Genomic DNA, 21,599 nt, shown 5'->3' with positions numbered 1-21,599 from the left:
GTGTTAAAATTTGGAGATGTAACAGGAACATAATGAAAATAAATTCAAGGGGGTGAATACTGAGCACTGTAGCTGTAAATGTCTTTTTGAAAAACAAAAAGAACAGATTAAAAACATTTATTCAGAACATTCAGAATACTTTCTGTACTGCTCTCAAAATATGTGTACTTACTACTGAACAGTTAAAAAAATACACACATTGGCACAATAACCTCATTGAAAAGTCATCACAATGAAAATTTATTTAAACTTATATAGTGCTGGGACTTTGAACTGCCATGTTTCAGTGTTTTTTTTTAATTCAAATACTGTAGCAGATTTCTGGGACTATTAAGCCACTTTGTTTCACTACATCAATTTGTTTAAGAACCCAGACATTTCCTTTTAAAAATAAATTATTTTCCTCCAAAATATTTATATATATATATACCAAGACTTAAAGCGGAAAATCCCCTTACATTTAAACACTGTAGTTTTTGCTAGAAGAGTGTATAGTTATGATACAAGTCCATCCATTTACATGTAAGCATATTCTGAATCACTGCATATTGCATCGCTTCGTTTAAGCAGAATAAAAAGCAACTGTACTCGAATATCACTTCTGAAATATTCAGTTTATATTTAACGTAGGACACACAGATCTGTACTCTGAATGTATATCAGGAATTTAAATAAAGTATATTACAACCATGCAGAAACAATAACTCTTCCAATTTAATGATGCTTTAGGAATTTCTCAACCATAGCTGCCATAAGCACAGTGCAACAGTCCATACTGGAGGTTTAATCAGAAGGCTTAATAACATCATGGGCTTTAAGCATGGAGACTGCATCTTTCACTGCATGGTAGATCACGTTCTTCACCTGCAAGGGAAAAAATACAGTCAATTGGAGATGACTGATTTCAGGTTTTTTCTCATTTTAGTTTTCCTTTATTTTCAAGCAAGCAACATAATTCTCTAAAGAAATTAAAAATCACATGAAGCACAACTGAACAACTCACAAACTTGTTAAGCTTTTTACACAGACCTTCTGAAGCTTTTCGTTGCCTCTGAAATACAGTAGTTAATGGGGTTTTACAGATGGCAGCCAAGGTCTGGAATGTGGAACGACTGTGCTGCATCCTCTGTTGTAATACTGTATTATATGTCCATAATATACATATTGAAGTATACAAAGTGGACAGAATTAATAGCAACTTATATAACCTGTAGTGTTATTATTTATACTAACACTTCACTTAGCTTTTATTTTCTTCTTGTCATGCAACCAGGTCTGGAATCTAACACAGGGCCCAAGAACTGTGAGGCAGTGATGCTAACCACTGGGCCACCCTCAAAAAAGATTCTTTACAAAATAACGTTTATGGAAAATAACATGTCAGTACACAAGTGGCTATAATAACAAAGCTTTCCCAGCAGGTAAAACGGTAAAGAGCAGTGGGTAAGGCTGTGGCGAGCGCGGAATTACCTGCAGTTTGTCTTCGTGGTTGGTGTGAGTGCTCGAGAGGTATCTGAATTCCTGAGTAAGGCGGAAGCAGTGCTTCACGTGTTCTGGCGAAACAAAGTCTTCTGCAACTTTGATGCAGCTGTAGAGGTTGTGCACCTTGGGGGGAGAAGCAGAAAGTTCTTACAAACAAGCGTGCCTGCCATTAAAATCCGGAGTGCAGTGCAGCGATGCGCTCACTCGTCTAGAGGTAATGCCAGCCCGGCTCTTACTTGGTGCGGCGCCCCGGCAGGAATGAAGACGACATCCCCCAGGAATTGGACAATGGCCCAGCCCTGCACCCCATACTCCTGCAGCAGGCGGCGGCGCAGCACCCGGTCCAGGTACCAGCTCTGGTCGTGGATGGGGTCGTGGTCTGGCGGGTTCTCCTCTCCCTGCTCCTCGGCCACCTGGAGACACACCACCCGCCACTTCAAACCTCTGAACATCTTGGACTTGAAAGATCCAGTGACCTCGCTGGTTATCCCTGGAACGGTTTGGTGGTTTGGCCCCTTCACAGCTAAACCCTATCTTTACTTTTGTGGTGAAACGAGGCCTGGGACCAGGCTGGGAAAAACATGGTTTCAGGGCTCAGAAGCCACCACCGAAGTTTCATCACTGAGCTACAGCAAAAACACTTCGCAGATGACGATATACTTTACTACTGGACATTTCATGACACCCGCAATTATCTGCAGTTACAAGTTTCTATCGCTGGTGTTTAGTTACTCAGCCATGAAAATTGAACCAACTGCATGCAATACAACACGATCTGTGAACACACAGTCATACCAGACTTCAATCATGAAAGTTTTTCACGCCAACCAAAATCAAATCCCATGATAAACCAGTCTTTTACCTTTAAAAGCAGCTGCCGAATCTTATCTGTATCCTTGGCTGCATAAATGTGCCACAGAGCTCCGGGCTTTTCCCCCATTTCAACCATCCGTTTTATGGTCAGTGCATCTACGTCTCCATCCTCTATCGTCTGCAGCACAGCTGGGTGGGGAAGATCATTGAAATGCTATTTAAAAAGAAATCGCTAAAATGCGGATATTTACTTAAATTCACAATGCAATGTAGGAATGAATATAAATAAAACTTAATTTACAAGTCTGGATTTAAATTTATATAATAGATTCTCCATTATGTTTGTGCCCACTCTACGAAAACTACTTCCTGCTATTCAATGGCTGAGGAAAACAAGTGAATAGCTGCAGGATGGAACAGGAAGCTAAAGGGCACATTTCCAGGTGCATGTAGCCCTTTGGACTGCTATAAAACATTCTTCTTCCAGCTTCGACCAACATCAACTATTCAGGCTCTGATACACATAGCAAGCCAGTTCATTTTGAAGGTACAAAAACAGGTGAGTGGGTGACAGAAGAGGCTCCAGCAGACTTGGAAAGATCATGGATTGAGTAGACAAGTACAAAGTGACCCAAACATACTACACACATCACGTGGGTAATTCTGCACTGCTGAAGGCTATGAATGAGAAGCATCTGGGGGTTTATACAGATTGTTCTAGGTTGTTTAGTTCAGGAATATCATGCTCACCCTTTTCTCACCATTCCACTAAAATAATATTGTAGCCTTGGAAATAATTCAAATAAGAACTTCAAGAATGGTTCCTGATTTTCAGGGGATTGCCTTTCAAAGACAGGGTAAGGGAAATAAATCTACTAAAACCAGAACTGAGGAGATGGAAAGGAAATGCGATACAAGTGGTATAGTTTGGGACAGCTTCTGGCTCAGTACGGAAACAAGGATACATTGAAGCTAAAATGAAATTTAAGATGTTGAACAGGAAACATCTTTATGCCAAGTGGATGAAATCGCCAAACAATAAAAAAGGCTCTCCACTCGGAAAATACTAGAAAATACTCAGTGTCACCGCCAGTGCTTCTACCTTGTTCGTGCTCTTTTTCTCCCTCAGGGATCCCCACATACACCATGACATTGGCAGCATCAGACACGTCCAGATGGAGGTTGGTAGTGCCATACTTGCGGTCTTCATCCGTTATAAGACCTGAAAAGCAAGAACGTCATTTTTTCTGTAAGTTATGTTGTGAAATTCTATCCAGTTCAGAAGGAAGGGGATATTTTAAAGCTTCAGAACTCACCATAGGCGTTGTACATCTTCGGACCCAGATCAGGCCGGACGAAGAACTCTGGGAGCCTGGACGCCAGGTTCAACTTGCCATCTCGCCTGGTGTATTCTGGGAGAGGAATGTTGTTCATGAGGTCGTCAAACCTGAAGGACAAAGAGAGCTTGGCTTCACTCGAGAGTGCAAAACAAAAACAAAAGTATCTCAGAAACGAGAGCTTTCAGTGTTAGCGGACTGTGAGAAAAACACTCCCTTGTTTGATATCAAAGAGTGGAGGATCTGCACATGAAAAAACCTTCTAGGGGATTTAAGCAGAGGATGGACCAACACTGATGTAAATACGATCTTCCCACCTGAATCTGGTCTGCCTCTTACACGCCTGCCCCCTTCGCGGTCTTTCGTGAACAGCAGTAGAAAGTAACTCGACTCAGTCAATCCCAATTGGATGGACTTGCTCTACCAACTTCCTTGCCTCACTGGATGGCAGACACAGCAATGACCAAGGCTGCTACTCGTAAAGACCCTTCTCCTGTTCTTGCTAAACTTCTACTCAATGCTTGTCTACCCTTGAGATCTTTCTTAAATCTGAATGAACCATATAAGGAAAGTTTCAAGTTACATAGATGAACTGCCTTCCAAACAGTGAAGCCAGTATGCTTTTTCGGGGACAATTCCTTTTCTCTCCACTTCAAGAGGGTCTCTACACCACCCTCTGGTGGCCTAACCCAATTTTGACACTCCGGATCTGGCAGTTGGGTTACACTTTCCTTAGGTTAATTAAAAGTATTAAAAATGATCAAATGCAAATACCTTAAATAACCCTAGATAAACACTATTGAGACCCTTGTCCCAGCCACTTGGCTAGTTTTCAGGTGAACTAATAATTTGCCTTAAACCTGTACTGACAGGTCCTGCCTTACACAACAGTAGAATGAGTGCTATATAGTAATGTATGACATTAAATAAATTCTTGTAACGTAAAACAGCATGGATGGACTGAATGTCTACCTCTCCTTCACAACCTTTCTAATTGGTAAATCTAGTCCTGCTAATGTCACCTGGCATGTTTAATTCAGGAACCATGTGTAATAAAAATGTTACATTATACCAGAAACCTAGACCTAGTTTATGATTAACAGCCATCCATCTTCACTTTGTTCAAAAACAAACACTGAGGCTTTCCCATTTTTAAAAGGGTGTAAAATGAAATGAAAAATAGCCCTGAATTCCCCAGTCTCCTGCTTACAATGGGGCACAAAAACCAATATGAGATAGAAATTCCTACAGGAAAAGTTTACGAAAATAATATAAGTGATCTATTGCATGTCTTGATTTCTGTTGCGACGGCAGTATTAGCGCATGCAGTCTGCAGATCGTTCCGCGCTCTGTGCTGAAGGAAGTGTAAAGAAAAGCCTGCTCACCGAGACGGCATCATGTCCCTGAAGTCCTCCCCGGGGGGCCAGTCCTTCAGTTTCAGCACCATGGGCTCCCCTTCCTCATTCTTCAGGCGCCCTGCAAGACCCCCGAAACCCCACACCGGTCACCCACACGAACCACCCACAGCAAAGCATTGCACATTACGCCTGCAGAGCAGGGGCTCATTGGGAAAGGAGGAGTGGAGACGGTTTTCAGTCTGGAGATGAGGCGTTAAGACTAACAAACACATTCAGTGTTATTTTCTGATGCTGATCTAACAATACCACCAATAAAACAGCACATTTTCATAGAATAAAATTATCTTGGGGGTGGGGGGCGGGGGGTGAAGAAACAAGGTCTCCTGTATAGCTTTTGTGTGCAGGATGAGCCCTGTAGTCTGGCTATGTAGCCACACAACACTATAAGATAAGATCACTTTATAAGCCATATACAATTTCTTGCATTAGGAATCAGTCTTTTCGCATACCCCAACTTCCTCTCCATGACACACAGACAGGGAGAGAAGCTTGGAGTCAGAGTGCAGGGTCTGCCATTTATATGGTGCCCCTGGAGCAGCTGGGGTTAAGGGCCTTGCTCAGGGGCCCAACGGAGTAGGATTCCACTGCTGGCCACGGGATTTGAACAGACAATCTTCCAGCCACAGGCGCGGATCTTTAGCCACTGCTCCGCACTATAGTATCCCCTGTGACTTCATTGCTCCAGCTGATGTTTACTCTGCTGCAGGTTCTGAGGGGCTCAGACTGCAAGAAACACTTCCAAAGAAAGCAAGCATGATGCCCACTCGTCCTGTGCTGGAATGCGGGTTGCACCAGCAAGCCAAACGGATTGAATTTTGGAAATCCCAAAGTAGGTTAGTAAAAACAAAAACCAATGGGGTATTCCAAACTTAAATACGTACTCACAGATCAACAGTTGAGCTGTAGGTCTTCTTTTTTTTGTATTACAACATCTCATAGCTCAAGACAATCTGTATTTTCTGAATCACTGAAAGGGAAGGTTCTACTTATAAAGAATGGCTGCCAATAACGATTTTAAAAGCTGAATGCCAGGAACGTACGTGATATGTTCTCAAAGCCGTCCCAGAAGTCGCCCACCGTGGTGGAAGACAGGATGGCGTTCGTGCGGCAGTTGACCAAGTCCGCTTCCTGATCCCCAAACTCCTCACTGAACGTCTCCGGTCTCCACAGCTCTGAGTTCAGCACTGTGTGCATCCCTGACACTATCACGGGCTGAGCCGCAAGAGAGACAAAGAGAGACAAAGACCAGAATGGGTAAGACAACGGCTTCTTCCAATTTACACAGTCACAGGGGGGCCGGAGCCTATCCCAACAAGCAAAGAGCACAAGGCAGGGTACACCCTGGACAGGACGTCTGTCAACTGTAGAGCAGACAAAAACGCACACACTCACAACAGGGACAGTTTTCTCAGAAGGCAAATTCCCTACCAGCATGTCTTTGGATTGGGTGAGGAAAAGCATGTGAACACAAGACATACAAACTCCATACACAGATAGCTCGTCCAGAACTGAACCCTGGGCCACAGCGGTATGAGGCAGCAATGCTGACCACTGCCCTGCCATGACTCCTTTAATAACATCCTCACTTTGCAAAAGTGGGATGATAAGTCTTTCAGCTCAACCTTTGTTGCGTGGTACATGTTGAATTAACCAAAGAATTTGAGCACCAAAAATGGATTTGTACGTTCTCTTCACATTTTGTGAGTTGTGTAACAAAAAACAGTGTCGAAAGTTTTGCAATGAAAACTAATTGGGATATTCAAAATAGAAACCACCCCAAACAAAATCCCCAAAAAAGAAAAAGAAAATGTCAGCCCACCTGTCCCTGTTTCCAGCACTCCCTGAAAATGTTCCAGTTGTTCCTGTGCGTGGGGTCCTGCAGGCAGAGCAGGCGGCCATCACAGAGCCAGCAATGAGGCACGTCTGTGCTCACCACGCTGGGGTTCAGCACGGACCTCGGCTTACACACCGCGTCTCTGGGATCGGTCCGTCTGGACGGAGACTCGCCCGGGACTTTGCTTTGCACGATTGAGGCAAAGATGTCGTCAAGGATTTTTGGTGTGCTTTTCGTTCCCGTCTCGTTCTGGAAAAAAATCGAAACCCGTTAGTAGGACATACAAAAAACAATACCAAAACTGTTAAAACAAAGTTCTCCGTGCGGGGCTTCCGCCTCAACTTTAAAATGGATTTATTGTTCTAACAAGTCATTTGATCCATTAATGAAACGTTGAAATATAGAAGACTGCTTTCTATGTTTTAAAAAAAACTCAAACCATCTTTGATTCTGTTTGGTGCGTAATCGTGCCAAGAGTGTCTCCTTGAAATTTTAGGATTCTAACTGGACATTTGTCAGTGCCATTCTTCTCCTCCCTGCGCTTGGGTCTGGGCAGGTACCTGTTCTCCGTTGAGCAAGCTGCGGAGGCTCCCTGTGTTCTTGTTGGTCACCGATGTTAAAACCGAACCGTTGAAGGTCTGCAGGCTGTGGGAAGGTTTGATGAACAGCGAGCTGAGCGGTGATGAGGAGTTGTGGCGTTTGGGCTCATTAGTTGAAGGAGTGATGAGATTACTCCCTGTGAGAGAATCAATGCAAATAAGTGTAGAACTGGCTTCCTCTAAATATCGGATATTTAGTCCTTTTCCTGGAACACCCTAGTGCCTGCTGGTTTTTGTTCCATCTGAGCCTCTTAATCACTTGTGTTAATTAGTTCCTGTAACGGATCTGTAGATTTTTTTCTGTACTCTGTTCTTGATTTCAAAAACATCCTGTAGTGTTTCCGACAACTTCGGTCTACAGTACTTTGCCTAGTCCATCCTCAATAATTAAGAATTTACTCACTTATTTTGGACTAAGCAGCTCTTAAAAGGCGATCAAACTGAAATAAATTAGTATGTAATTAAGAACTTGGCTGGAGCAAAAACCTGCAGACGCAGGAGTACTTCAAGTCCAGGACTGAAATACACTGCTCCAGAGAACACAGACAGACTTGTGTGTTTGTGGCTTGTTCCGAGTTGAGTCTGCTCATCGTGTGACCTTTCCGAAACCTTACCCTTATTCTCCTTATTCACACTGTGGCTGCCCAGTGCAGATAACCAGCTGAGGGGGGTGTGGTTGAGGGATGCTGGGGGTCTGCCCACCGGATCAGAAGTTGTTACAACAGCAGCACTGGTTGAAGTGGAAGGAACTGCATCTGTGGACTTGTTACGCAGTGAGGAGTCCAGCAAGGGATTTGCTAATAGGGCTATATTCTAAGGAGAAAATAATACAACTTTAATATAATATTTTTGTGAATTAGTTCCATAAATCTCTTAAGCACCTACCAAGTCCCATCTACTTGCTTTATGCTATCTGTCCACAATAATTATAACTTATTTTAAATCCCACCCGATCTTGCCGATTGGGGTGTTCCTGGCCTCACTCAGCTGTCCCAGACAGAAAGCTGGTGGCATGGTCCATGCCGAATCACAGGGTACTAGTGACTGCCTTTACCACCTTAGCCACTTTGCATCCCCTACACTGTCCATTCTTAAGACCACTTCTAAATACTTCACATTGTGCTCCTTTCCTTAATTTTCCAGTATATCCAGTACCTGGGGCTTCCTTTCCTCTTTCAGCAGTGGCTTCGAAGTGGCTCTCGTGTGGCGGCTGGAACACGGACAGTTTGCCTTAATCCCCCATTTCCCTCTCACAGAATGAACTATGTCACAAAAATCATAGAGAGCTGCAAAAAAAAAATCCAAATGAGTTGGCCTGACAGATGCAGGCTTACGTTACACCCAGTTGCATAAGTATTGCTGGATTTGTCTTTACAGCAATTACAAGACACATTTCTGATTCATGGTAAGGATTGTCAAAAAAAAAATTAACAATATTTTTTTCTTACTTGTTCCAGGAATGATCTGTGTTGGCATCAAGTGGTCCAGTTCGTGTGGCTGTCCTCTCACACACTTCATCCAGGAGAACAGAGAACTTCTTCTCTCTGCTAGGAGGAACCAAAGTCACACATGATTTAGAAAGCAAAGGATGTATTGTTCCACTCGTGAGAATGCACAAAAAACATTTTTATCTTCTATGTAATGTAGATAATGTGCATGGGATGAAGAATAGCAATTTAAAAAAAGCTAACTTTAAGAAATTATTTAATACATTTTGGAAAGCACTGGGGGAAGGTCAGTTTTGTGAACCATGACATTGAAAACCATTATTTTACAAATTCAAGCAACAATTATCCAAAAATATCAGTAAAATGTTTTTAGGATCTCCCCCACAATTACTGTTTGAAGACAAAGTAAACCCTCCACACATGTAAACATCTGTTTATATACCATCCACCTTCAGACAGTGTGTCCTGCTTATGCAAGAAATCCATGGTTCACAACAGTTCCTGCCAGGTTTTTCTGCTTCCCTAATAATTCTCAGGATTTATATAGCACATTTTAAAATTTAAAGTTCAAATTGTTGCCTCTAAATAATCTGCTATTCAATCTGCTACATTTTAAAAATACATTGAAACGGACACTTCATGGACGTCAGAATTGGATCTAGAATAATTACTTTTTTTCTGAAACCTTGCTGGGCAGATTCTATGGCACTCAAGTACTGTTTTGCCGGAGAAAGACTTATCCTGATCTATGTCCTGTGCTCAAATCTGTAAACTCCTTTGTGTGTGAAGATGTATAGAAGTGGAATTTTACCGCTGTTGCTCTTGTTCCTGAAGCAATCCAGACAGACCCCGAAGCCACACTTAGGACAGACCCAGTGGATGTTAAACAGAGTGGTGTCGCACACATCGCACATGTCCCGCACTCCACAGACCGCGCGCTTCCATACTATCGCCACTGGGAAAACAAACACATCAAATCACACATAAGGAAAACAGATAAACGATCAGTGAAATGAAGGCTCAGTTGAGCGAGTACCTGAACTAATAACATCGGTTTCATTTTTAACATCTGTCACGCACTAAGCTTTTCCACTATGCAAGCAATGTTACAGTTATGCCTTATTCAAGCTGCTACAAGGTAGAAGTCTAACACATCATGAAATCATAAGTCTTTTAGTCCTGTTTAACTGTGGTTCACTTTCAACATCTCCTTTACTCCCACACTGCAGCTGACAATTGCCCTGTGCGTCTACGGAGCTGCATCTTCTCACACTATGTCACTTTAGACTTACCATCCGGCTGTATGGAAGAGATGACCTCCTTCTCCTGCATGACCAGCTGGCAGAACTGATCCCCAACGTTGGCGAGGATGTATTTGGCAGTGTCCAGGTCCAGGCCCTTCACCCGGCTCCTGGCTGGCATCCAGAGGCTGAGGGCGTCGGGGCCATAGTTACTGGGGGTCAGGAAACCTCCCTCTCGTAGAAGACCATGTTTTGTAAACTGAAGCCTGCAGACACAGGGGAGATTGTGAACGTCATCAGTACCCAGCACACAGCGTGAACTCAAGACCACTTCTCCTTTCTTAGGAATACTCTAAATTATACTCTTGATATCTGTGGCCTTAAACACAGACTAAATATGAAAATTATATTTTGTCAAGTGAAAATTGACACTGAAATTCGGTTTGTATCAATTACGTCTTTAATGCAAGAAAAGTCTGTGAATTCAAGGAAAATGCTTTGTATGAGTTTTATATAAAGAAGTTGTTATCAAAGACGCGTTCGTGACAAAGCTCTTTTATACAAAGATCCCTTAAAAAGAATACTATATACTGACATTACAACTTCAAGGTTAAATGCAATACTTCTAAAACTGGACTACAATGAAAGCCTGATAAAGTTGGGTTTTAAAACAATCTCAATATCTGGTGTTTCGCGTGACTTCTAGATTCACACTGGAGATGTTATTATTTGGCTAATGTGTTGCTGCATATACACTGGAGCTCATGATATCTAAACATTAATACATTTGCTACTGCTACTTACAGTAGATGTATAGTAACAGCCTAATTATATCCTACATGATCAGAGCCCCGGCCCGTGTATCACAGGTTTACTATCTAATAACAAAACCATAATATCCAATAACCTTTTAAAGCCCAGAACCTGAAGTACTCAGTTTATGAAAGTAGTTTGCCTCAAGAAAGTAATACTGCATTATAAATTCTAGTACATCTGAACCACAATCCCAAAAAGACAAAGAAAAACACTGCCTTGGTAATACAAAACCAAACGTCTGTCACTATACCTGTAAATCAACTGATTTATCAAAATACCAAGAAGATTACACTTCTTGCCCTAAAAACATTGTGACAGATTTCCTGACAGTAGTATAACCACCTTGTAGCATGATCTTATCATATCTCGAAACCTTAGCAATGCATCTCAGCCGTGCTGGGATTTGAGACCTCTAAGGAAAACCATATTGCTGTTGTACGTGGTGATGGTGCCCCAGTATGGCACACTCCTCCCCTTGGACCAAAATTCCCAAACCTATACCACAGTATGCTGGCCAGGGACACTGTGCTGTAGAGATGCACCCTGTCCACATCAGAGGGTCAATAGATTCCGCACTGGCAGCAATCTATAATAAAAAAATACCTCAATTCTACTGCTCATCCCTGACAACAAATCCCATTCAACTCCTGAACCCTGTGCCAGAACATCTCGCCACACAGAAGAAGTCAAAGCCTCTCTTTTCGGGATCCACTCCCGACCAGCGCCTGCGTCCCCGGCGGGTCCGGGAAGAGGGAAGAGGAGCGCTCACCTCCTGAAGAGGAAGAAGCGGCAGAAGACGGTGGTGTCCGACTGGCTGCTCCTGCGGCGGTAGCTGGCCAGCCGGCACTCCCGACACTTGTGGAGGTGCGGCGCGATGCTGTTGCAGGAGCCGTCCTGGAGGAAGGACTCGCCCGTGTGCTGCAGCCTCTCCACCGCGGCGGCATCGTTCAGAATGGAATTCGGTGGCAGCGCTGCCGGGAAAGACGGATCGCCCGTTCGATTGGGAGCGGCCATGCTGCACTGTCTACAGCCCAGCAATACCACGGTCCTGCTCACACTCATGTGTTTTTTCTCTTCTCACACTGCTTGTCTTTTGCGTCTCTCTCCTACTCTTGCTTTTCTAAAGCTGTATGTTATTTAACTTTCTGCTGGTGCTGTTGCCGTTCTGTGTTTAGGTTTTGGCGATTCCTTAATGTGTTTGTATTGGAGCATACAAGACATGCAAATAAGCATTTCATCGCACCTGTGCATATGACAAACAAACTGAACTGGTGTTCAAGCATGCACTACACCAGCATGCCATCAGATATGAAATGGGCGGGATGCACAGGTTTAGAAATGCTGCACAAGAAAAATACAAGTTTACATATTGGTTCTGTGGTGCAACCGAAGTGTCGTGTTGCATGTTGCGTGTACACAAGAGATGGAAGTCACACATTAAGACTGTCCTCATGAGCGTTTCAGACACAAAACTAAAAGCAGAGGAGAAAGAGCTCCATGTTTCACGGTCATCGATTCCTGCCAGGAAAAGGTGACTGTGCACTTTTGAGGCAAATTCAAATTAAACATCAAAATAAGCTAGCGTGAGATATTAGTAGTAAAGTTCTTGGGTTGGCGACGGGCGTGTAAGAGGAAGTGGGAAATATTATACTACACTACAGGTATACAATACCTATAAAACACAGCAGTCCTGGTGCACACACAATGTTTGAAATGGACTAACAACAAAAAGCTCATATTAGGGAAAGGGTGGGCATACAGAACATACCATTCGTATTAACTGGACTGCCGCTGGCGTGCAAGGACTTCAGGTCGTCCCTCGGGCTCGGTCCCTGGTCCGCATCAATCCTGTCCGGGCTTGTCCTGCCCGGCTCTGCTTTGGGAAGGCAGGGCTGAGCGGTGGGAGAGGACGGGCTCTGGAGGACCGCGGGGTGTCCAGCTGTTTTAGGACAATCGGCCGTGAGCAGGTTTCGGAGCTCCTGGAAGGGAGGGCTGCCCTTCACGGCAGAGGCAGAGCTGGATTTGGGGGCAAAAAAGGAGCTGAAGGCTTCCTCAAATGGATTATGGGCAACACTCTGCGTCATTCTGCTCTGTAGCAGGTTTCCATCGGTAGTTTCATTCCTGGAATGTCAAATTATAAGAGAAAGAACAGAAAGGGGCTGTTAATTTTATAAAAAATTGAGGGTGGAAAAAAAAATCAACTTCCTTTTTATATAAATTCCTTTTTATATTTTTACTTTAACTCTGGAACAAACAACTTAACTACTTTTACTAAATAGCTCTACGGTGTCACATCCAGAAGAGATAAATACAGAATCTTAATATCTTTATATGTAGCGAATACATTCAATAGGTGATTTTAAAAAGCCTCAAAGGCAGCTACAATCGCAATTTAAAAATGACATGGTAGCAATTTCACAAATCAATTGCTACCACAGAAGAAGCCATGTATATCCTGAAAACATCTAGAAGACAAACTAAGTATATCAATACCATGTCCAAAAGTGTCAAGCATGACATGTAAGTCTATCACATAATATTTTTGAGGTTTCATGTTCTTATTTGTAAGAGTAGCTTCAGGTAACACTTGTCCCTGTATAAATGAAATGTGTATTGTAACGTGCGGTTTGAAATGTTTTGAGGAACAATGGATTACAAAAGGGGGCAGCACAATAGCACAGTGGTACAGCACTTAGCACTGCTGCCTCGCCACACTGGGGCCCTGGGTTCAATTCCAGACCTGGGAGGCTATCTGCGTAGAGTTTGAATGTTCCCCCTGTGTTCATATGGGTCTCCTCCGGGGGTTGGTTTTCCTCCCACAGTCCAGAGACGTGCTCTAAAGTGAACTGGCTTCATGGAAAATCGGCCCTGATGTTAGCGTGTGTGTGTTTGTGCCTGCTCTGCGATGGACTGGCATCTCGGCCAGGATGTAACCCGCCATGGCCACTGCTTGCTGGGATAGGACTCCTATCCTCCCAAAGCAGGATGGATTAAAAACAGAAAGGATGGACAAGCGGTCTTACCCCCACGGTGTCTGGGCCTGGAAACTGGGTGGGGAATCGGCGAAGCTCGGTCCAGGCTGTCTGCTCGCGGGGGAGGAGGCCGTGCTGCCCACCAGCACCTCCGAGGACAGCGAGGGGATGGACTGCACCGTCTGCAGCAAGAGCACACGCGCAGTGAGCCAGCCGCTGCGACAGGGCGAGCCAGGGAATAAGACACCTCCGCACCGAACAGCAATGAAACGCGGTCCGTTCCCACCAGCCCACAGATTGCTCCAGTCTGCTCCCTGGAGACGGTGCTCACACTGGCACACACGGCACCGCAACACACCTTGAGGCTGCAGGCCTCTGCATCCGTCTTGGCAGGGCCAGCAGCGCAGGGCTCCCTGGCAAGGGGCCGGCGCTCTTCGCACGCCGAGTCCGGGTCAGCCGCGGCTTCTCCCCGTGCGTCTGCCGGGTCAGGATTCGGAGGCGCAGGAGGCTCTTTGCGAGGTCCTGGCATTTCGCTGCCCGGAGAAGAATCGCAGCTCGATTTCCTCTTTTTAGCATCAAGGCCTTCTGCCTCCTCGTCAGGCTTCCTCTTCAGGTTTGTGGTTCCTGTGTGCAAAACAATCCCATCGTTACTGCGAGGGCAGAGGCGCAAACCTCCTTAGCACTACTAGTTTGCAAAACCCCCCGCAAACCACCCAATTCTCAGAAACAGTTATAAAGAACTCAAAATGTGTTCTTTGCTAAAAACAAATGAAGCACGAGACACTTCTAGAAGTTACAAATTTAGTTGCAATTCATTCCTTTTCCACTGCTTGTCTATCATGGTAGAACCCAGAACAGGCCTCAGACTCTTACGTTATTATTGTTCTCAAAGGCTTCCAGAAAGAGGGCAACTGTGTCCATGGGATTATATTTTTCTAACGTAAAAAGCCCCTTATTTCAACCCTTTCCAACATACAGATTTTAAGATCATGAAAACTCGTACCTGAGCTGTCCAACACATGAACCAGGAGCTCCATTTCCAGTAAAGCTGGGTCTACACACTCTATACTTCCTGACTGAAAACAGAAAAGACAGGCATGACATCAATTTATGATGGACAAAAAAAAAACGGTTAAAACAAAAAGAAAACATGCAAAACTATTAATCTGACCAAAAGGGCTAAAATGAAGAACTCGTTAAGATTTTTTCACACCTGAAAAATGTTCACTTGACTTATGATAGTGCTCTGCAATACACAAATATTATGACATTATATTCTTTAAGGCAGGGACTTCTTTCTTGCAGACGGGGGGAATGGTAAAACATTTGACTGGGAGTTCAGTTTCAGGGTCACCTGCTCGTGTTGAACCTGCAGGGTCTGCGTCTCCTGATTTTGCTGGACAACAGTAGCAACAGACCACAGGCAGGCTGAGTCCACGCAATACAGTTTCATCTTGGAACCAATCAGGCTTCTGTTGCCTGCAAACATGGAAAAATGTGGCACATTAAAAGAAGACAACAGTTTCACAACATGCGCCCCAGTTTATTCCCATGTGAAAACCCTTCTATTACTCCTGCTGTAGTTCCAACTGCTACAGCGCCCTCCGAAACTATTGAGACCGCAAAGTCAAAACTGATTTTTGCTTTACATTCAAGCAATTTTGTATATTTGACCATGGCATTAATATGGATGGATGGACAGATGTTTGCCTGTTATGCCTTCTGGCATGTAGGGGCAGCAACTTCCTGTTGCTGTTTCTGTAACATTTTGTTTTTTGCAGGACAGGGTTGCTAGCTTTGTGCCCAACCTCCAACATGGAGGACCTGGCACCCGCCGTGGGACATGAACCCACTACCCCGAGATTATGAGTCTCGTGCTTTACCAACAGAGCTAGCCGGGACCACATTAATATGGATGCCAAGTGTAAAATAAAATACATGTTAATTTTGGGTTAAATTCCATTCCAGATTTGATCATATTAAACAAAACATAGTTAACGTTGGACCCAGTGATTTCAAGGGACCAGAAGTATTGGGAAACTCGAGTAAATTTGAGAGTGTAAAAGTCATTATTTGGTTGCATATGCTTATTAATTCTACTGTAACACAGGATTGTAATGCGATTTTGAAATAAAAACGTGACAGCCTGATAACAGAATAGAAATACGTTTTACTGAAGTGAGGTATCTAATGGCCTTCTAGTGATCAAAATAGCACAGCCCTTAAACATGGTAACATTGGTACTACATTTGAAAGAATAAATAAATCCCCACACACTTCAAAATGCAAAAATAAACTGCAATAAGAGATTTGGAAGTACGCTCCAAACACAGGAGATGCATTTCAGAAGTTTTGCAATGCAAAACCAGAAAACTATGCATGACCACAGTGCTTCCAGGTACGAAACAAAGAGGATGTACAGTACCTCGTATCAGGAGCTGTACGGCTGCGTGCTTTTTAATCCAGGCTTTCACCCCCTTCTGAAGTTCTTGGAAGTCCCTCAGAGAAAACCCTAAGCAGCTTAATCTCTGGGAAGGGGAAAAATAACTGCTGCATTTCATCTGTCATTGAACACTGTAACAATTGAACTTATTATTAAGCATTCTTAATCATAAACTCAAGAAAAGCTGAAAAACAGTAAATAAGGCTAGCAAAGAAGCAGACAGCATTTGGCCCATCATGTTTGACGTAATTTTGTGAACATCCATGATGCCAGTTTATCCACTACTGGTTGTACAAAAGGTTATGATGCCTAATCTACAGATAATATAGTCCTACTTAATTACCAATTATTACTTTTTGGTCATGCTCTCTGTGCAAAAAATATTGATATATTCATGTATAAAATTGAATTATTGATCTCCTTTCTTCACTGGAACAACAGTTTCTGATGCTCAATATGGGAACAGTGCAACACTGGCAGAGTTAGTAATGTGCAGTTTCTGCCCCAGCTACAGCTGTAAGCATACCTCAAGAGGCTGGACAGTTCCTACAGGAATGTAAGTTCTCTTGTTTATCAGGAGATACTCCACAGGAATAAGCACTAGTCCAATCATGTCCACTAGAGGCTTAAAAACCTGCAAAAAATAAAACACATCCGATATTACCAGATAAACACTCGCTCCTCTTAATATACAGTATTTGTCTTTGTAAGAAGATATTTGAGTGACAAATCTCTTACAAGATCAATTTTTAAATAAACTTAAATTACCAGGTTTAAAATCTGTCAGATTTTAAGTAATATTAACTTTAACTACATTGAATGGCTGAAAACAAACATTAAGTATAACAGAATAGTATAAGAAGGTACTCTTCTTCCTACTAATGTAGTATTCACTTTCAGGAATGTAGCACACAGCAACTTACCACTGTCACCTACAAAGCAACACAGTTCAAATTAATTCGTGCAAAATATCCATCCATTTTCTGGCTGCTTTATCTAATTCGCAGGGGTGCCAGAGCCCACCCCAGAAAGCAACAGGCACAAGGCATGGTACATCCTAGACAGGACGCCAGTCCATCGCAGGGCAGAAACTAGGAATCCCCTTTTGAAAAAATATCTCACCCGATGGCCTAGTTGACAGAAGTTAAAACATTCAACGACTAAACGGGTAACAGTATGATCAAAACACATATAAACAATTTTAGATGAAGAAGAACAATCTTTTCTAAAATGGATCTCTATGAAAAAGTGGCTCCTTCATTTCAAGACTGACTGATTAAGAGAGGGATTAAGAGAGGGAAGCAGAAAGGAAGCCTGAAGCAGCTGACAGAGCTTTCCAAGCTTCTATTACAGTATGTCGGAACTCTACACAACATATTCATTCATCTACTTTCTAACCACTTTAACTAACTCAGGGTTGCAGGGAAGCCAAGCCCATCCCAGCCAGCAACAGGTGCAAAGCAGGATATATCTTGGACGGGACGCCAGTCCATCGCTCAGACACAAACACACGCACAAACCGTTACCAGGGCCAATTTTCCCTAACGAACTTACAGGCATGTCTCCGGATAGTGGAAGGAAACCAGAGCACCTGGAGGTAACCCCATACGAAGACAGGGAGAGCTCCATACTCCACTCAGCCTCCACAATTTAGCCAAGCTACAAATCGGCTGAAACTGCACGAATTCACTTGCCTCCGCTGTGACTGTACCCACAGAAGAGTGTCGCTACAAGACCCTTTATCTCGCGAACCGCAGGTTGCGAGCCCCAGGCGGCGGTGAACGTACCACAGACGGCCACTGGACACTGGCGGTCTCGCCAGGAAGCTGCCGGCGAGCCAGCCCCAGGGTGTGCTCCACCAGGAAGACCTTCATCAGGGGCTCGTACACCTTGATCCACCTCCGGCTCTCCGGCTGCTGCTCGTCGAACTCCACAAACACCTGCAGCGAGAATCCGCGAGAGATCAGGACACCTTCCCCTGGCCTCGTCACCTCGTCTCCTCCCCCTGCCCGCGTCTCAGCACCTTTCTCTCCAGCCTAGGTGCTATCTGCTTCACAGGAGCTTGGTGCAGCTCATCGTCTCGTGCTTCGGGGCGAAGAGGAGAGTTTGCGAGGTTCCTGAGCTCACACCAACCTACCTTTCAAATTCTGCCGTCCAGAGTGTTATGGTTTGGTGGGGGGTGCTTGTGATCAGAAGACATTTCAAAAAGAGATTGATTGAATGGATGGGAAGGGTCAAGTAAATTCCCTAACCAATGCAAATGGAGAAAAACCTATGAAGTGCTTTGCTCAATGTATTGTTTTCCAATAAGGTACGCAAAAGGGATAGTTTGGGAGAAACCGAGTTAGGATTCTTGGTTGGCTTTCCTCGTCTCCCACATGAACAGCAGTTGAGAAGCTACAGGCAAGTTAAGAGGCCTGTCTTAGAACAGAAGAGCATGACTGCAAACAAAACTACCGGATTGCAACAAATTAGAACTGAGGTGCCGCATCTTTATGGGCTCAATACTTTGGACTTTGTGGGCTTGATCAAAAATGATCAAAAGAGCTTGCAAAATGCTGGCACTTAAGTGTGCATTTTTGTTTTTAACTGCAGCAGTACATAAAACGCTGCACCCTTCATCGGAAAAAATGTTACCCTCAGATCCCATTAGGCAGTATCAAGATGCAAACAGCCCCCTCCCCTCCTCACACTGAAATCAGTTTTTACTTTACCGTTCTTCAAGATAAATTGGGTATTGTTCAGTAACATGGAAACGAATAAAAAATACATTTAATCAATAAACATTTTGACTTGGAAAAAAAATGTTTGCGATTCAAAACCAGATTCTTTAACTGGGGTTAGTCCTAAATTACGATGAAGGCGACTACGGAGGTATTATATAAGAATGGAAGAAATTTGGACAAACAATTCAAGTTTCCAAGACACTCTAAGAGAAAAGAAAATTTATCGGGAATTAATTCCAAACTGTGAGTACAGAAGATAATATACCAAGGCGTTAAGCACCCCAATGGAAATTCATTACCAGTTTTCCATTAAAACTCAAGTTCCCGAGGCGTTAAAATTCAGTAAATTCGGTCAGTTCAGTAACGTTTGTCCAGAAGAAGCATTCAGTTCTCCATATGATGGACATTTCCAATGCTGTATCCCTGAACCACGACCTGGCAGAGAGGTATGGATCGCGTGTTTTTTTTTTTTATAGGAAGAAATGGCAATGTTATGGTTGAAGTGTACAAACATCGAGTTATCCCCGACTCTCCCAGTTCCCACTTCACAGGTGAAAGATACGATTTCATCAGAGGAAACGAGATAAAAGCAGCTTTGGTCAATAAGTTCCCAAAGAATTTGTAACAAACGTCAACTAGACTTCACCTATAGGCACGGTAGGTCTAGATTTGTCCTTGTGAGAGCATCTTGGCGAACATACAGTAAAAATGACACAGAATTAGCCTTTCTAACGGTTACTATCGATAACGCGTATGACCACGGGTTCATAAACAGTACTATTTTGGAATACCGAAACACAAACGAAACTGCTAACAATTACTGTTACTAATTGATAATTATTTCTCGGGTGGAAGGAATATATGAATCTTCAAATTCTTGTGAGGATACGGAGATTATCGCCGCGCGACCTGAAAAACGTCGCACAAAAAGAGGCGTGAATTGAAGTTACTTCATCACTGGCTTTCTGTGCAGAACAAAACGTGTAAATCCCACGTTATCAGACTCACGAATTAGTTACGCCGACACGCTCCTTGTTCGGACGAAGTTGTACGTGCGCTTCTGTCTTCCTAACATGACAGCCTGCACCCACATCTCCGAAACTGTAGCTATCGCCATTCAGACGGAGAATAGGAACTGTGTTTCAAAGAACTGGGTCCGACATACCTTCAGGTTCTGGTCTGAAACATCCCTGTGCGACACGGCTCTGATTTTCCCGGATTTCCAATCCCATTTCGCGATCTCCTCGACTTTCAGGGGGAGCTCTCCGGTCACACAGAGAAACCCCCTTCCTACGAGGATCTGGCGGGCTTTGTTGCACATTTGTACCGGTTCCGACCCCCCAGCTCAAGAAATCCCACTCTGTCCGCCGAACGCAAATAGCGCTTTATAAAAATCGCATTTCCACTTGAGTTCTTAAGCTGGTGACTGAAATTAAACGGCTAGCATTCGACGAAAGAAGTACACAATGGATAGGTCTCACTTGAATCAAACGGCTTGCAAATTCATAAGTACTTTCTCCCCTCTCCTCTCAAATTAACTAATTTCTTAATATTAGGATAAACTCAAATATATGATAAGAATGTAATATTTTTTTCCACACAAAAACAATCTAAACAGATTCTGATTATCGTAGCTATTTGACTTCAATTTTCATGCAAGCACTTCACGCCAGCTGTCTGCTCTTTACAGGCACCACCCACACATCAATTAAACGTGTCCGTATTGGTTATCTTTTCCGTATGGGGGCGGGTCCCTTACGCCTGATCTGGAAGATTATTGGCTACTGTATTGGCAGAAGAAAAAAGACCTTCCACGCCCACTCAGGGCTCCCAGAGGAGCCGTAGACCATTATCACAAGCGGCTAAATCAATGCGCGATGTCGTGACAGACCATATAGGGCAAAAAGTGGAAAGACGTGCCTGTCGCAAAATCTGTAGCTGAAAGATAAAAGAAAACCGTGTTATCTACAATATCACTGCTTTTAATTTCCGTCATTCCACTACAGACACATCTGTGTCGCACCAAACTGTTTAGACCCCCCCCAGCAAGCGGAAGAATCCATTGTTGTGGTGTGAGCGGTGAGCCGGTGAAGATACGTGCGTTTTGCAGCGTACTCCAGATAAGGCGAGGGGAGGAAGGGCGCGGGGAGTGGCGAGGCGGGAGGGCACGCTGCAGAAGCATTGGGCCGGGACTGCTCACCCTCCCGTTTGTGGTCGCCGGTCATCAATGAAAGAAGGCATCATTTCCAGGGTTACGCGCCGAGCTCTTGCAATTTGCTGAAGGATGTTTAAAATGTTTGAAACTAGCAGTTAGAAAACGAACTGTATTTCAGAAAATGTGATTTAAACAACAGGTGAAGTTGTTGAAAGGACATTGTACATTTCCAGTGAAAGCTGTTTATTATTGAACCTGATCATTCTAAAGATTTTAAATAAAAAGGAGAAACAAAGAGGGAGAACTGTTAAGACA

General features: G+C 43.7%; 1 protein-coding gene across 3 annotated transcripts; it reads right to left on the bottom strand.

The window, feature by feature from the left end:
• Window positions 1-101: 101 nt before the first annotated feature.
• On the bottom strand, window positions 102-20,841 carry LOC102683241 (lysine-specific demethylase 3A). Of its 3 annotated transcripts, none has more exons than XM_015344858.2 (25): window positions 20,295-20,841; window positions 18,191-18,343; window positions 16,930-17,037; window positions 16,386-16,488; window positions 15,315-15,439; window positions 14,964-15,036; window positions 14,319-14,584; window positions 14,012-14,142; window positions 12,757-13,109; window positions 11,758-11,959; window positions 10,224-10,438; window positions 9,743-9,886; window positions 8,932-9,030; window positions 8,639-8,769; window positions 8,098-8,296; window positions 7,445-7,620; window positions 6,870-7,133; window positions 6,091-6,262; window positions 5,018-5,108; window positions 3,612-3,742; window positions 3,398-3,517; window positions 2,345-2,484; window positions 1,719-1,895; window positions 1,471-1,605; window positions 102-864 (listed from the first exon to the last, which is right to left on the bottom strand). In XM_015344858.2, the coding sequence occupies exons 1-25, from the start codon at window positions 20,448-20,450 to the stop codon at window positions 784-786; spliced, it is 3,945 nt and encodes a 1,314-aa protein (XP_015200344.2). In that variant the 5' UTR covers window positions 20,451-20,841; the 3' UTR covers window positions 102-783. The 3 variants fall into 3 exon arrangements, with proteins under 3 accessions (XP_015200344.2, XP_015200345.2, XP_015200346.2); XM_015344859.2 differs by having other exon boundaries at window positions 8,932-9,027; XM_015344860.2 differs by having other exon boundaries at window positions 12,757-13,004.
• Between the last annotated feature and the right edge of the window lie 758 nt (window positions 20,842-21,599).

Source organism: Lepisosteus oculatus, chromosome 1 (genome assembly GCF_040954835.1).
Source record: "Lepisosteus oculatus isolate fLepOcu1 chromosome 1, fLepOcu1.hap2, whole genome shotgun sequence".
NCBI classification, from domain to species: domain Eukaryota; kingdom Metazoa; phylum Chordata; class Actinopteri; order Semionotiformes; family Lepisosteidae; genus Lepisosteus; species Lepisosteus oculatus.
Note: the sequence above shows the minus strand (reverse complement) of the source record. Positions and strands in the feature narration are given on the sequence as shown.

What these genes read in the sequence shown, in the direction of transcription:
- LOC102683241 (XM_015344858.2), bottom strand. Translation starts at nt 20,450, where the DNA reads ATGTGCAACAAAGCCCGCCAGATCCTCGTAGGAAGGGGGTTTCTCTGT. An exon ending in CTCTTCCATACAGCCGGATG is followed by an intron (nt 9,887 to 10,223) that starts GTAAGTCTAAAG and finishes TTGTTTTCCCAG; the next exon opens with TGGCGATAGTATGGAAGCGC. An exon ending in GAAGATGTACAACGCCTATG is followed by an intron (nt 3,518 to 3,611) that starts GTGAGTTCTGAA and finishes CTTGCTTTTCAG; the next exon opens with GTCTTATAACGGATGAAGAC.